At 33.4% G+C, this 13993-nt stretch overlaps 1 protein-coding gene across 2 annotated transcripts; it reads left to right on the plus strand.

Annotated features, from left to right (window-relative positions):
- The first annotated feature begins 1197 nt into the window (after positions 1 to 1197).
- Positions 1198 to 7107, plus strand: wdb (serine/threonine-protein phosphatase regulatory subunit widerborst). Of its 2 annotated transcripts, XM_077430135.1 has the most exons (9): positions 1247 to 1770; positions 1825 to 2309; positions 5051 to 5247; positions 5332 to 5526; positions 5612 to 5802; positions 5893 to 6106; positions 6177 to 6296; positions 6382 to 6611; positions 6692 to 7107. In XM_077430135.1, the coding sequence occupies exons 2-9, from the start codon at positions 2159 to 2161 to the stop codon at positions 6783 to 6785; spliced, it is 1392 nt and encodes a 463-aa protein (XP_077286261.1). In that variant the 5' UTR covers positions 1247 to 1770; positions 1825 to 2158; the 3' UTR covers positions 6786 to 7107. The 2 variants fall into 2 exon arrangements, with proteins under 2 accessions (XP_077286260.1, XP_077286261.1); XM_077430134.1 differs by having other exon boundaries at positions 1198 to 2309.
- The last annotated feature ends 6886 nt before the right edge of the window (positions 7108 to 13993 follow it).

Raw genomic sequence — 13993 nt, forward strand, 5'->3', positions numbered from 1 at the left:
GGAGATTATTATAGTTATTTATGGCTTGGAAAATATAATGGTTTTGCATTTGTGTTGTTTTAAAATTTGGTGTAATAAATTGGTTTCCATTTCTCATTAGTTTATAAAATTCTTGATATTCTTTGTTATTTTTTTCTTTACACATTTTTATAATGGAAGCTTGCTTAAATATGTCATCGATATTTGGTACTGGAAATAGTTTAAAAAGCGATTTTGTCGAGAAAGTAGAGTTTTTTTTAAGTATTACTTTTATAATAATTTTTTGCGAAACTTTTACTGAATTTAGATTGCTTTTGTAGGATCCTCCCCAACCTATAATTCCATAGATAAGCAGAGAGTGGACAAGGGCATAATACACATTTTTTATTTATTTAACTATTTCCAGGGGAAGGGGTGGGGGTAAAAATTGGACAATGTGTGGTTGTTTGTTATAAAACTGGGGGGGATGCCAAATTAAGTCCTCGGTAGATGAGGTGTTTGTATTTGTTTTACGCATTTTTTTATTGAGAGCCGAATTTACTTAAATAATTATATTATAAATTGTTCGATTTGAATTTATCATATCGAAGTATGTACATACATATAGTATAATATATCGTTTAATATGTAGTTATGGCGTGTGTATTAAGTTTGAGAGTAGTGGCGGCGCATTATTGCACAGATGTTGGAATCCTAAATTAAAGGGTAAACGGATTATTGCGCAAATTGCGATCGCGCGCACGACAATCATTGCCATAAAAACCGCAAATACGAAATATTTGGCATTCGAATTCTCACAATATTTCGCGTGCATAACTTTCGATTGATGTGAGTTTTTGTGTGCCAGATGCTCCGTGATTGAGATTTTAGTGACGTGCGCAAGATCGCTTTTTGCGTAATAATCACCGAACCAAAATAGAATAATTTTTGTCATGCTTGTACGTAGCTGACATAAACCACAGAAGAGTACTTTAAATTGTTTTTTTTTTATTTATTTTTCTATTAATTTTCTCCGTTTGGGAATCCTCAAATTTCGATTTCACTTTTGAAACGAAAGCCGGATGAAAGGATGTTGTCGCAAGTGAGACTCGAATAGCGGGCGGATAGCGAATCGCGCAGCTAGCGAGCGGACGAGCGTTGGCCTAAACACCGTCGTTCACGATTCGAAAAAAAAAGTCGAAACGGCGTCGATAAAACGAAAAATTACCCGTTCAATTCGGATTCGATAAATTTTTGGCGGTCGGATCGAATCCGACGTGCGGTCGTCGAGATTTTGAGCGTGGATCCGATCGCAATCGGTGGCGGAAATAGCGGGGAGCGTTTTTGGAGATTTTTCGGTCCGATATATGCGGGGAGTTTCGTCGGTGTCGGTGTCGGTGTCGTCGGTGGGGTCGGGTTCGATCGAAGGCCGCGGGGAGATCGAACGAATTCGGGGGCGCCTCGCAGCCCTCGCGAAAGACGGCCCGCGGGAAGGGGAGAGACGGGAAGGGACGGGACGGGGGAGTGAGGCGATTCGAGGAGTCGGCGCGGCGCACGTCCGCACCTCTACACCTCTACATTGTACGGTCTACACTCCTCCACACCTCTGCACCTCTGCACCCGCCCGCCACCGCTGTTGCCATTGGCGTTGGCATGGGCTGCTGCGCTTCGCCCGCAAACGCCCACATATACGTCCACAGCCGCTGCCACACCCGCACCCCTCTCCGCCTCGCGCCGCAGCCCCCACCCCCGCCTCCGCCGACCCCTCGGCACGCGTCAGCCCACTAGGATTGAGTGCGTGCGAGTGCGCGCGTGCCAGTGCTAGGCGAGTGCGTGTGCGTGTGCGTGTGCGTGTGCGTGTGCGAGCGCGAGTGCGAGTGTGAATACGCGCGCGGGGCAGAACACATCCGTCAGCGAACCGCCCCGCCCCACCCCTCCCCGCACCTCGCGTCAGAGTCGGAGTCGCCGGGTGTCGGTCGTGGTCGTGGTCGTGGTCGTGGTCGTGGTCGTGGTCGTGGTAGTGCGGAGTCGCTCACCGAATCGTGGTCGTCGGTCGGTCGGTCGGTCGGTCGGTCGGTCGGTCGGTCGGTCGTGGGTCGTGGGTCGTGTCGCGCCTTACGTAAGCGTAACGGCGATGCGCCCCCGCTGAGCGGCTCCGGTCCGGCCCGCGCCCCGCGCCCCCCCGCCCGCCGCCGCCAACATGTCGTCCGTGGACGGCCGGCAGACCATCGTCGACCGGATAGACCCCTACTCGAAGCGCGCCTCCAAGAAGAAGACGAAGAAGTCGCAGGGCTCCTCGCGCTACCGCAACAACCAAGACGTCGAGCTGCAGCCGCTGCCTCTGCTCAAAGGTACGCCGCCGCCGCCGCTCCCGCACCCCCTCCCCCCGCTCCCCTCCCCTCCCCTCCCCTCCCCTCCCCACCATCCGAGCCCCGCCCGCCCGCCCGCCCCACTGACGTTTCCCGAAATAGCGTCCGCCTCCCCTTGCCGCAATTCGCCCCCGCGTTCTAATTATAGCCGCGCGAGGAGCGCCTCTGCCCTCGCTTCGCCCCCACCCCCGCACCTAACCTCTCCGCGCGTCACTTCGCGACTGCACAATTTTCGTGCCCCGCTCCCCTCCCCCTCGCCGCTAATGTCACCTTCCGATGAAAAACAAATGAATATTTATTCAAATTATAAATATTTCATAACGATCAACTATTGTACAATTACACCAGGTTCCGCCTAACGGAACTAACCCACGCGCCTTTTTTTTTTTTGACATCTGTGACAATTTCGTTTCGATCCAACTTGCTTCTAATCAATTTTGAGGTAAATATGATGATCATACTATATCGAAATTAAATCATCGAGGCTGTTATCTTAAACGTCAATTTTTTTTGTAAAATTGTAATGCTATATATGTTCAGTTTCGGTGCAATTTTCTTATTTAAATAATATATTGAACACGATTGTTCAATATTGAAATTATCATCTTGAGGTTTTACAAAACGGCCGGTTGGTTTTTTTTTTTTTTATGTTTAATCCTATTTATTCTTTCACACTAGCGGTTTTCAGTATTAGTGCATGGTGAAGCTTTATTTATCATTAAAAAACTGAAATGGAACAATCTGAAAATTGACGATGACAGAAATACTTTTGAAAGATGGTTCTGGAAATTATAAATCAACATTTCTATAAATGAAAACCTATAGAGCTATATGTATGTTAAAATTGAGTTAAATATGTTATTTATACCTAATTTTGATTACGTGCATTCTGTTTTATTTACTAATCTAAAGTCTGTTCTACAATTTCAGTGTTATATTGGTTGTCATCATTTAAGAAGAAACCCCAATCTAAACATCTTTATACCACACGAGAGTTGTAGAAAGATATACTGTATATTAATCTTTTAGTATTTTCAATGTTTGTTTAATATTTATTCAACATAGCTTAAACTCAGTTCTTATTGTTTCTCAAATTTTGATAATTATAGTAGCTTCAGCAAAACTGTATAATGTCTGATCTCTGTTACAACCTTTATCGAGAAAAATTAATGTAATCCTCAAGCTTGTATTGACTGTTAGAAAATCGCTAATTGATTTTCATATTTTATTCGAATACTGACATTTTGACGAGTTGTGCAATTTCAGTATTCCTTTTCTTATGATCAGGTTGAGGGCTTGCCAAATAAAATATGTTGAAATAAAACCACAAAGCTAGAATACGTTGAATTTTTCTATTCATTATTCTGAATAATCTAAAATTAGGATTGCATCCAAACTTAATACTCTTCATATATCATTATGATCGAGTTATCTTTTTCATGATTTATTTATTCATGTTTTGGCCAACTATGTTGGGCTAAGAATATTCTCTCTCTCCAATCTATTTATTTATATAGAATCCAAAATCAATTTTCAATCCAGTATTTATTATATTATACACATGTATAAATGTATTTTTCAAAAATGTGGATGTTTTATAGTGATGTTTAATACAAGAAACTGTGACTCATACTCACATTGATTGCTTATAACTGTGATAACAATTTATGATATGTATTTGATACATTGATACTTGAAATTTGATCAATTATTTAAATCAGTCAATTTAATGTTAAATAATTTATACAAATCCCATCAGTCATTTCTATTTTTTTTATTATGATTTATTATGTTCTAGTCGAATATTACAATAAGCCTATATGGCTTTTACCTTTTAACTGTTTCAATAAAATTGCACTTGTTCGATAATTGAAATCAAATCGATAAAGTTATCCAAGTGATCACAGTTATGAAATTGTCTGTATCATTCAAGTTCATTAACTTGATGATTGTGCTCCTAAACAAATAATTTTATATTGAAATTTTTGGAGGTAACTTCAATGACTAACTAAATCATTTGAAAAAAGAAACATCAAAATATTCAAATAATCCAAATTGGAATGTCTTCGATATATCTGCGAAGTTTCATTTTGATTATATATTCACAAGATAATCCAAATCAAAGTTATCTTATTTATTTGTTATATTGCTCATCGTCATTATCATTGCAAATATTTTTTAGAAATGTATTTATAAAATTTTCGGGACATAAGAGTCATTTTTGTTGTATAAAAAGAGTTTATTGAACAAATTTATGAATTTTTAACATTCGTAAAATCCATATACATTCATATTATTAATCCATATACTAATGTATATTCAAACAACAATTTAGAAATATTATTCTTGATTTTTAACAAACTACTTAATGTAATTACAAATGGATTGTCACAGTAAATGTTTCTCTATAGGCCTTGAAATAATTTACATTTAAACATATGCAAAAATCATTCGGAAGCAGTTATTCAGAGAGCGAATAAAACAATTTTCTATCTCTTATTTTTTCGTATTTGTATCTTTTATTTCAATATTGAAAAATATAAAACGGTACAATTATCCTTTATTCAGTATTACAATGTTCATGAATATTTACCTCGTGCCATGTCTTAGAATGAAAAACTTATCCTAAAATTGTCATTATCCTATGTGCAAATAAATAAATATGATTTCACAGTAAGCTATTGCAGATTATTTAATTAGAATGTATTATTGTATATTTTCAGATGTGTCTAGCGGTGAACAGGAAGAACTGTTTATACGCAAGCTTCGACAATGCTGTACTGCATTCGATTTTATGGATCCGGTGGCCGACTTAAAAGGCAAAGAAATTAAACGAGCTTCGCTAAATGAACTCGTGGAGCATATTACTGGTGGGAGAGGAGTTCTCACTGATCCTGTTTATCCAGAAATTATTAAAATGGTTCGAACGTTCACTTAGCATATTACATACGTATGCCTTACGTTTAATCGTATATTCCTGTCTAATATTTGTATTAATTTGCAGATATCTGCGAATCTATTTCGTACGTTGCCGCCAAGTGAAAATCCCGATTTTGATCCTGAAGAAGATGATCCAACTTTAGAGGCTTCCTGGCCTCATCTTCAACTAGTCTATGAGTTCTTCCTTCGTTTTCTAGAGTCGTCTGATTTTCAACCTACCATTGGTAAAAGAGTAATCGACCAAAAATTTGTATTGCAAGTAAGTACACACCATTCGCACTTGCATGTGGTGCAAGTGACTAGGAACCAATTTTTAAACGATTTTTTTTATTGTAAAATCGCAGTTGCTAGATTTATTTGATTCTGAAGACCCGAGAGAACGCGACTTTCTCAAGACTGTTTTGCACCGTATTTACGGTAAGTTTCTGGGACTGAGAGCTTTTATTCGTAAGCAGATAAACAATATCTTCTTGCGTTTCGTGTATGAAACGGAGCATTTCAACGGTGTTGGGGAACTGCTGGAAATTCTCGGCAGGTTGGATTTTTATGATTATTCATTGCTTTCGTTAAATTGTGTATATGCTTTTATGACGTGTGATTAAATTTATTACAATCTTCATTTCAGTATTATAAATGGATTTGCATTACCGCTGAAAACGGAACATAAACAGTTCCTCGTGAAAGTATTACTGCCATTACATAAAGTAAAATGTTTATCTTTATACCATGCACAGCTAGCTTACTGTGTAGTTCAATTTCTCGAAAAGGATTCCACCCTCACTGAAGCAGTAGTTCGAGGTCTACTCAAATTTTGGCCAAAGACATGCTCACAAAAAGAGGTACATAGATTTTAATGATTTCCTTATTAAATTTTGATATAATTCCTTGTTATAATAATAAAATTTTCAGGTTATGTTCCTCGGTGAAATAGAGGAAATATTAGACGTTATTGAGCCTCAACAATTTGTAAAAATTCAAGAATCTTTATTCCGACAAATATCTCGATGTGTTTCAAGTCCTCATTTTCAGGTAACATTCAAAAGCTTGAATGGGTCAATGTTAAAATTTTAATGAATGTTTTGATACAAGTGTGCAATGTGCATTGACATTACAGGTAGCCGAACGTGCCCTATATTTTTGGAATAATGAATATATTATGTCATTAATCGAAGAAAATAATCATGTGATTATGCCAATAATGTTCCCGGCACTTTATCGTATCAGCAAAGAGCATTGGAACCAAACGATTGTTGCTCTCGTTTACAATGTACTCAAAACTTTTATGGAGATGAATTCTAAACAATTCGACGAGCTCACCGCCGGATACAAGGCTGAACGACAGAAGTAATATTGATTACGCATTTTTGCATTTCGCCATGTAGTATTCGTTTGGAATTAGTTTTATGATACATTTTTGATTTTAGAGAGAAAAAACGTGAAAAAGAACGGGAAGATCTTTGGAAGAAATTAGGGGATATGGAAATTTCCCATAAGCGGCAGTTGGGCAGTGCTAAGTGATGCACCCCACCACTTTCCCCTGCTAGTAAGAGACACCGCCCCCTTTAAATTGCAACTCATAAACTTTCTCACAGTGCAACACTTCAATTACCATACTTTTATGAACTTTAAATAAAACAAACAACATGTTACATTTTTAATGAAAAAGAAAGAAAGTCATCTATGCGATGAGTTTTGTTGTTTTCCATTGTGATTTTAAAAAAGAAATTGTGGTGTATCATAATGATTGTAAGTAATTTTATGTTAATAATATGCAATATATAAACAAAAAGTATAAAAAAATCATTTGAGTAGAATTGGTTGTATAAGTGGAATAAATGATAAAAATAACACTGGGGGTTATAATCATTTCTAACATTCAATATATATCTATATATATACCTATATAATGAAATAAATTTTAAAATGTTATATTAAATACTACATTCAATCATAATTTTAGTTTATTTATTTGAATGTTAATGAATTACTTTTATCAATGCAGCATACCAGACTTTTTTATTATGATTCATTCGAAAATTTAAAAATATATATATATATATATATATATATATATATATATATATATATATATATATATATATATATATATATATATATATATATATTATATATTGAAAAATAAACTGAATTTCCTTCTTTTGTTTTTCGAGAACTTTTAAAAAATTTCGGCACATTGAACACTTGAGATCCGTTTTTATAGATAACAAATTATCAATTCTTAATCATTTGTATTGCATACATATTTTCCTCATTAGTCAAACAAAGTCCAAGACAATGTATATTGTGAATCGTTTTATTGTTTTTATTTTTTTAAATCAAACATTTAAGTACTTTTGCTATTTATGGTGTAATAAATTCATACAGATGAAATGCAATTATAATTATTATTTTTATCTTTGTGTGTGTGTATTTGTTATATATGTAATGTTTATAATTTTGAGTGTTGATAATGTAAATGTATGATTTTTATTATTCGATAACCTTAAAAAACGTTTTTTATTTTTATACATCAAAACATAATTGTAAGTTATCGAAGAAAGTTTTCAATGACGCACCCATCACATTCGTGGATACGAATTTTTTTAACAAATTATAATTTTCCTCAGTGTTATACATATCAAAAAAAAAAAAAAGTAATTTGCATAGGTCTAAATATTGCCATACTTAATAATGCACATTATTATTGTTAGTATACCCAATACAATCAAAGTTAAGATTTATTTTTTAAATGTTATGCCAATGTGAGACTTTTTCTACTCAAATGTTTTATAAAATGCCCTTTTATTGCTTTTAAGATATCCTATGATGATGTTCTCGCTGCAAACTTTTCCCCATTGTAATTTTGTAACATGCATTATGTATTGTCATTTACACCTTTTATATTATAATAAATTAATGATAACACTACAATAAAAACATATATTGTCTTTTTGAGACTTAAAACATTAAACAAATTAAAGTATCCAAAATTCTTGAATACTAGTGTGAACAGTTGTATAGATTTTTTTTAACATGTTCGCAATACTCTACTTACAATTCATTTTCGCGTTAATCTATCTATATATCAAGGCATATAAAGTAAATAGTGAATGTGTATTAAATATTAATTCGTATTGTTATACTTAATATTATTTATTGTTATTATTTTGAAGCTCTTGCTCTATTTATTTGTATCATTCCTGTTATTAGGAATGTAAATAGGCAACATTCAGAACTATTATTTTTAGTTATAATTTTAACCCTTCAATGTGAACATGGCATCCGGGAGAAAAAACTTATATATATATATATATATATATATATATATATATATATATATATATATATATATATATATATATATATATATATATATACATATATATGTATATGTATACACGTGTATGTATTTAACGTGAAATATTAATAACTGCAATGTGGTTATTATTTTTATTAAGTAGAAAGCGCGATCAATGTGCAAAATTAATTAAATCATATTATATTGTTTAGTTTTGTTAGAAAAAATTCATACACACACACAACACACATTACGAATAAAGGCTATGATTAAACAAAAATATAAATTTATAGTTTTATTTTGAATTGTCACGTCGTATTTTTCTTATATTACGTATATACCGATAAAAGTACGCCGCTAAAATTAAAATGCTTTTTTTGTAATGCTCATGTTGAAGGATTAACGTGCAGAATGTGTTGTTAAAAATTTAATGATCGATAGCTTGATCATGTGTATAGTTTTAAGTTTTCTGAAATTTGATTTTAAGATTCAATAGAGCTTATATTTATATATAACAATATATTTTCAAACTCTTTCAATATATAACTTGTATATATACTATTGTTAATTGGGCCGACCGGTTCACGCTTCATTATATTTCACGGGACTCGTTTCATTGCCAATGAGCATGATTGCCGATTTACAATTGTTTAATTTATTTTATTGAATCCCATCACAGCACTGACGATTAGTGATTTTGAATATACACTGAGAATTCAACTGAAATGCGATGTGTTTTTTTTTATTGCCGACGTGTTGATTGTTGTATATTTCGTTTGCTTGCCGTTCACACCGTAGCTTTGCATACTTACTTGCAAATGTTGGGTTACTTAAATTTTCAATATAAAATCTATCTAATGGTCGGCAAGTAACAATTAATGTGCATGGTTTTATATGTACATACTCGTAATGATTTTTCAAACTCGTAATGACTTTTGTAGTATTAAAATGACATTTCTACCTAAACTCAGAATGAACATCTTAAACTGCTTCCGAAAACGCTGTAGATATGTGTAATGATAGACTTAAAGATGTATCCACCTAAAAATCTAGCCTAAAATTGCATTTCCAATACTTAATAATCGTGGGTTATGTTTGAAGCTCATTCAATTGAAATTTTTGTGTAAGTAAATTGTTTGTGTATATATGCTGCTTTTATTTGTCGATCATTATATAAACTCAGCACTTGGGTATTACGTATTCTTGAATTCTAATAATCATATTGAAAGAGTTGAGAGTTTCGTTCTGTTTCTATATCACTTAGCAATGAAATGTATATAAGTATATATACGTATATGTACGTAGACGTATATATATGTATATGTGATTATTTTATCATGCTTGAATTATTGAAATATCGTCAAGCATAAATACTAACACAAATTATTACATTAATTCAATAAATTCTTTAAACTTCTTTTTTTTATTTCATTCTTATAATAATTATAACCTACATAATACATTTTTGATTTTTTTTTATACGGATCATGTGCACGCAATTCCAAAAAGTGAAACAATTAATATAAAGCTGAATGTAACAAACTACATTAAATTACTATGTTATAATAATATATAGAACTTTTTTTTTCTCTATTTTGTATTATATTTATGTATATTACTATTACAGGTTTTTTACTTTATCTACATATGTTTAATATTATACTTGTGTCGTTGAAATCATTCGTGTAACTCAAATTTGCATATGCCGAAGTTTAGATGTATTTATTTTTGATTGATCATTTAAAATTCACGGTGATGCGAAAGTTACTATATAGACCCTTCGTTCACAGAACTTTTTGTACTATTATTACCATTGTATTAATTAATATTATAACGGCTATTAATCATAAAGAGCTTTCATGTAATATTGTTTGCCTCTCGTTACAGTCGACTCTGCTGCTGAACGTACAGTTAGAATTAGTTCTGCATACGTTCTGTTGCAGAATCGGTAACGAAGAGTGCGACCAGGATGAAGAGGCAGTGTAAGTAGGACAGCATTAGGAAGATATCTACACGGTCAACGTGGAAGTTAATATTACAATACTGACAAATTATAAACCTATGAAGTATATGATCTACATATGTTCAAAGTTTCATCGTATGAATTAGTATATTTGTTTTTGAGACGTATCCTCCCGATAGTCAACGTTGCAATGATTGACGTCCACGTTTTCGGTGTAAATTCTCCGTTACGTACCTGCGTGTATTTGTGTGTACTCGCTCGCAGTATACTTAAACTTGTCTCCATTATTTATGTAGGTCCTCAGTTAAAATAATTTAGATGCTCGCATTAGCTTATAAGGTTAATCAAAAAAATTATGTTTGTAACTTACTGAGAATTGTAAATATATTTCTAGATCATGTTTTTATTTCTATATAGTGTGCAGCAATATCCTCATTATCACATTATCATAGCACTCTCGGACGGTTGCAAAAACAAACGAAGAGGTCATTTATAGATTTTGAAATCCAAAATGGCGCCTACGTTGATTTTGTTCCGATTACCGAGGCGTGTGCAAACGCACTCATGTTTTCATTATGATTTCGTTTCGTTTTCCACGTGTAACATATGGAGTCTACGAATTAGTCGTGTCAACTGCATAGTGTGTACGTAGCAGATACAGCTTCTTCATCACAACACTTCATCGTTATCATCGCAAATCATTGAATTACCATGTTTAAAAAACACTCTTATACAACATGTCAGTGTGACCACTAATTTGAATTTTGAATATATAAGAATAGCCTATAGATCCATACATGCTGTTAGGGTTTTTTCTATAATCGGTGGTGCAACTATATTATACCTGTAGTTTAAACGTTTGTTTTTTATTTTACATACATATATTATATATAAAATAAGATGTACAGGTTTGTTACTATTGTGAAGTGGTACGTTTCAGATGGCACGTTGAATATATATATATATATATATATAGAAATATGTGAGAAAAATTTACATACATACATATGTATATTTATATGTGTGTGTGTATGCATACAAACATGTAGGGTTTACGAATATGTCTCATAAAATTTGTTTTCACTTCTCATAGCGATTGTGTGTCTGTAACATAACAATACAAAATATAAGAAATTCGTGGATGTATATTTGAATGAGCAAGGATAATCATAAGTGGTGGGATTTCACAATTGGCATTCAAACATGTTGAGCGTCGCTCACTTTCATGCTTCGGAAACGTTCCCAATGTGTAGTCAACGCTTTTGAAAATCTAAATAACAATGCATACTATTTATTGAGTGTGTAGTGATTTAGTCTATTTGCTATGCGGCAGTCGCCTAAACGAGCCGATGTAGCTAGAATTAACAAGTTCGAATTTTCATGAGTGTATATTATTGTTGCCATGTTTTCGAGTGATACTTTTTAAAGAGTTATACTTTCTATGATTTTAAATCGTTTGATACAGTAAAACTTGGATATAACAGACTTCAAATTTCACTAATAAAATGTGCAAGTTAATAGCATCCCATTAGGGAATGTGGCCATAGTCGATCATGGCCTATCTTAAATGTTGTATACATATGTCACAGCTTGTAAAGAATGTTCTGTTACATAGCTGCAGCAGTTTTTACGCGTGCCGGCTGGTCATCGGAGTCTGTTTTATTCGAGTTTTGCCGTGCATCTTGTAATTTGGTTCTAAACAGACTTACATTATATCTAGTACACAGATTTGGAAACCAAGTGTAATGCCGTCCTATCGATTTGAATATATTGACTTGTAAAATGCTGAACTTTGTACGGGCGAAAAAGTTAAGGAGCCACACAAAAGCAGTGTTTTTTTTTAAATCAATCACTGTTCTGTGAACAACTGTATAATCATCAAATAAGACACTGCTTTTCCAGACTATGTCTATTTCCGTTTGTCAAACACGTTCAATACATTTGGCCTAATTGTAAATAGGCTTAATTTAAGCGTTCTTGTGGCAGGCACCACATACATACCAATCATTATCCGAAAAACAAATGCACGGTCGTACAATTGTGAAATCCTACCGATACATTGTAATTAAACTGATTTTTTTTATTTCATTTAATTTTAATGCACAAACCTTAACTGTATAGCTTATTTAATGTTATAACAAAAAAAAAAAAAAACCATCAATTAATATGTATTTTCTTGTATAGCTATTGTATAAGGTTATCATTGCTAAATTATATTATATTATTCGAGGACAAATTGTCATACATGAGAGCCTTTGTTTTGATGTACCTTTGAAGGAAAAACCTTTCTATGATTGTCATTTTTGAATCGAGCCGAGCCTGTTAGTTACATATAAAAGCATGTGTTATCAAAAATAATATATACCATACGTATGATTTGATTAAAATTTCACACACTACATTTTTATATGCAGCTTCGGTCTCGTCGCGAGGATTAGTCATATATAATATATACTTTGCCTAGGTAAGCTGATTATTCGACTTTTCTGCCAGCTGCAGACTAGTGACTGAGATTCCGACGTAGTCGACATGTGTCAACCATTTATCATTATTATATTTACACCGCCGCCATTTTAGTACGATGCCGTTAATGTGTATCAAATTTTATACAAAAAAAAAATAAAAAGATTAATAAATACGGGGGAACGCAGGTTCCAACGATTGCGTGATAGTGTGAACGGAATTTAATAAATGAAGCTGTTACATATATATATGAAAAAACACACAAATAGTTATCCAATTTGCCGAAGATTCAAACGTTTGTCTAACGCTTGAGGTCATTCACAATATTACTTATGTATATTTAATAATGTTATATACAGGTTGAATTTTGTAATTTATGTATGTGTGTGTGTGTGTTGCCTGGCGAGCCACCTATTGTCTCAATGCATTATTATTTTTTAATTTTTAGCATTTTGGCGAGCCAATCAAAAAAGTTTTTTTTTTTGACATGTGATGATATATGTGAAAATAGCAGTGGCCCCCCAGTGCTGCAATTATACATTCTGGTTTTAAAAATAAATATATTGGTATTAAAATATTATTGTTTGTTTTTTTTAAATATATATATTTACGTAGAGATCGTCTTTTACATAATGCGTGCAGCTCATCAGAGTCAATATTTAATAAAAAAATGTTGGTAACATTTAAGATTGTCCAATGGATGGGTGAAAAAAGATTACTTTGAAAGTGAGATATTTTAGCATTGACTCTTTAAAAACTAAGCTGCAGATACATATTTTATACAACGCTATTAATATTACAATCTGTGCATTTCAAACAATCGCAAAATCGAATAGTGCACTTTTAAAAGTATACAACACTTAGAATACTTTTGTTTATGATACTAAATTTTATTTTTCAAATTGCTTAATGAATAAAGATTATTAATTCCGTTCTGCATACTACAATTATTTGTATATTGTACATATTGGAACATTTAAGGATTTTAGTAAGAAATAGAAT

The sequence above is a fragment of the Arctopsyche grandis genome, chromosome 4, assembly GCF_051622035.1.
Source record: "Arctopsyche grandis isolate Sample6627 chromosome 4, ASM5162203v2, whole genome shotgun sequence".
In the NCBI taxonomy this organism is placed as follows: Eukaryota; Metazoa; Arthropoda; class Insecta; order Trichoptera; family Hydropsychidae; genus Arctopsyche; species Arctopsyche grandis.

What these genes read in the sequence shown, in the direction of transcription:
- wdb (XM_077430134.1), top strand. Translation starts at nt 2,159, where the DNA reads ATGTCGTCCGTGGACGGCCGGCAGACCATCGTCGACCGGATAGACCCC. An exon ending in ATCCAGAAATTATTAAAATG is followed by an intron (nt 5,248 to 5,331) that starts GTTCGAACGTTC and finishes ATTAATTTGCAG; the next exon opens with ATATCTGCGAATCTATTTCG. An exon ending in TTTCAAGTCCTCATTTTCAG is followed by an intron (nt 6,297 to 6,381) that starts GTAACATTCAAA and finishes TTGACATTACAG; the next exon opens with GTAGCCGAACGTGCCCTATA.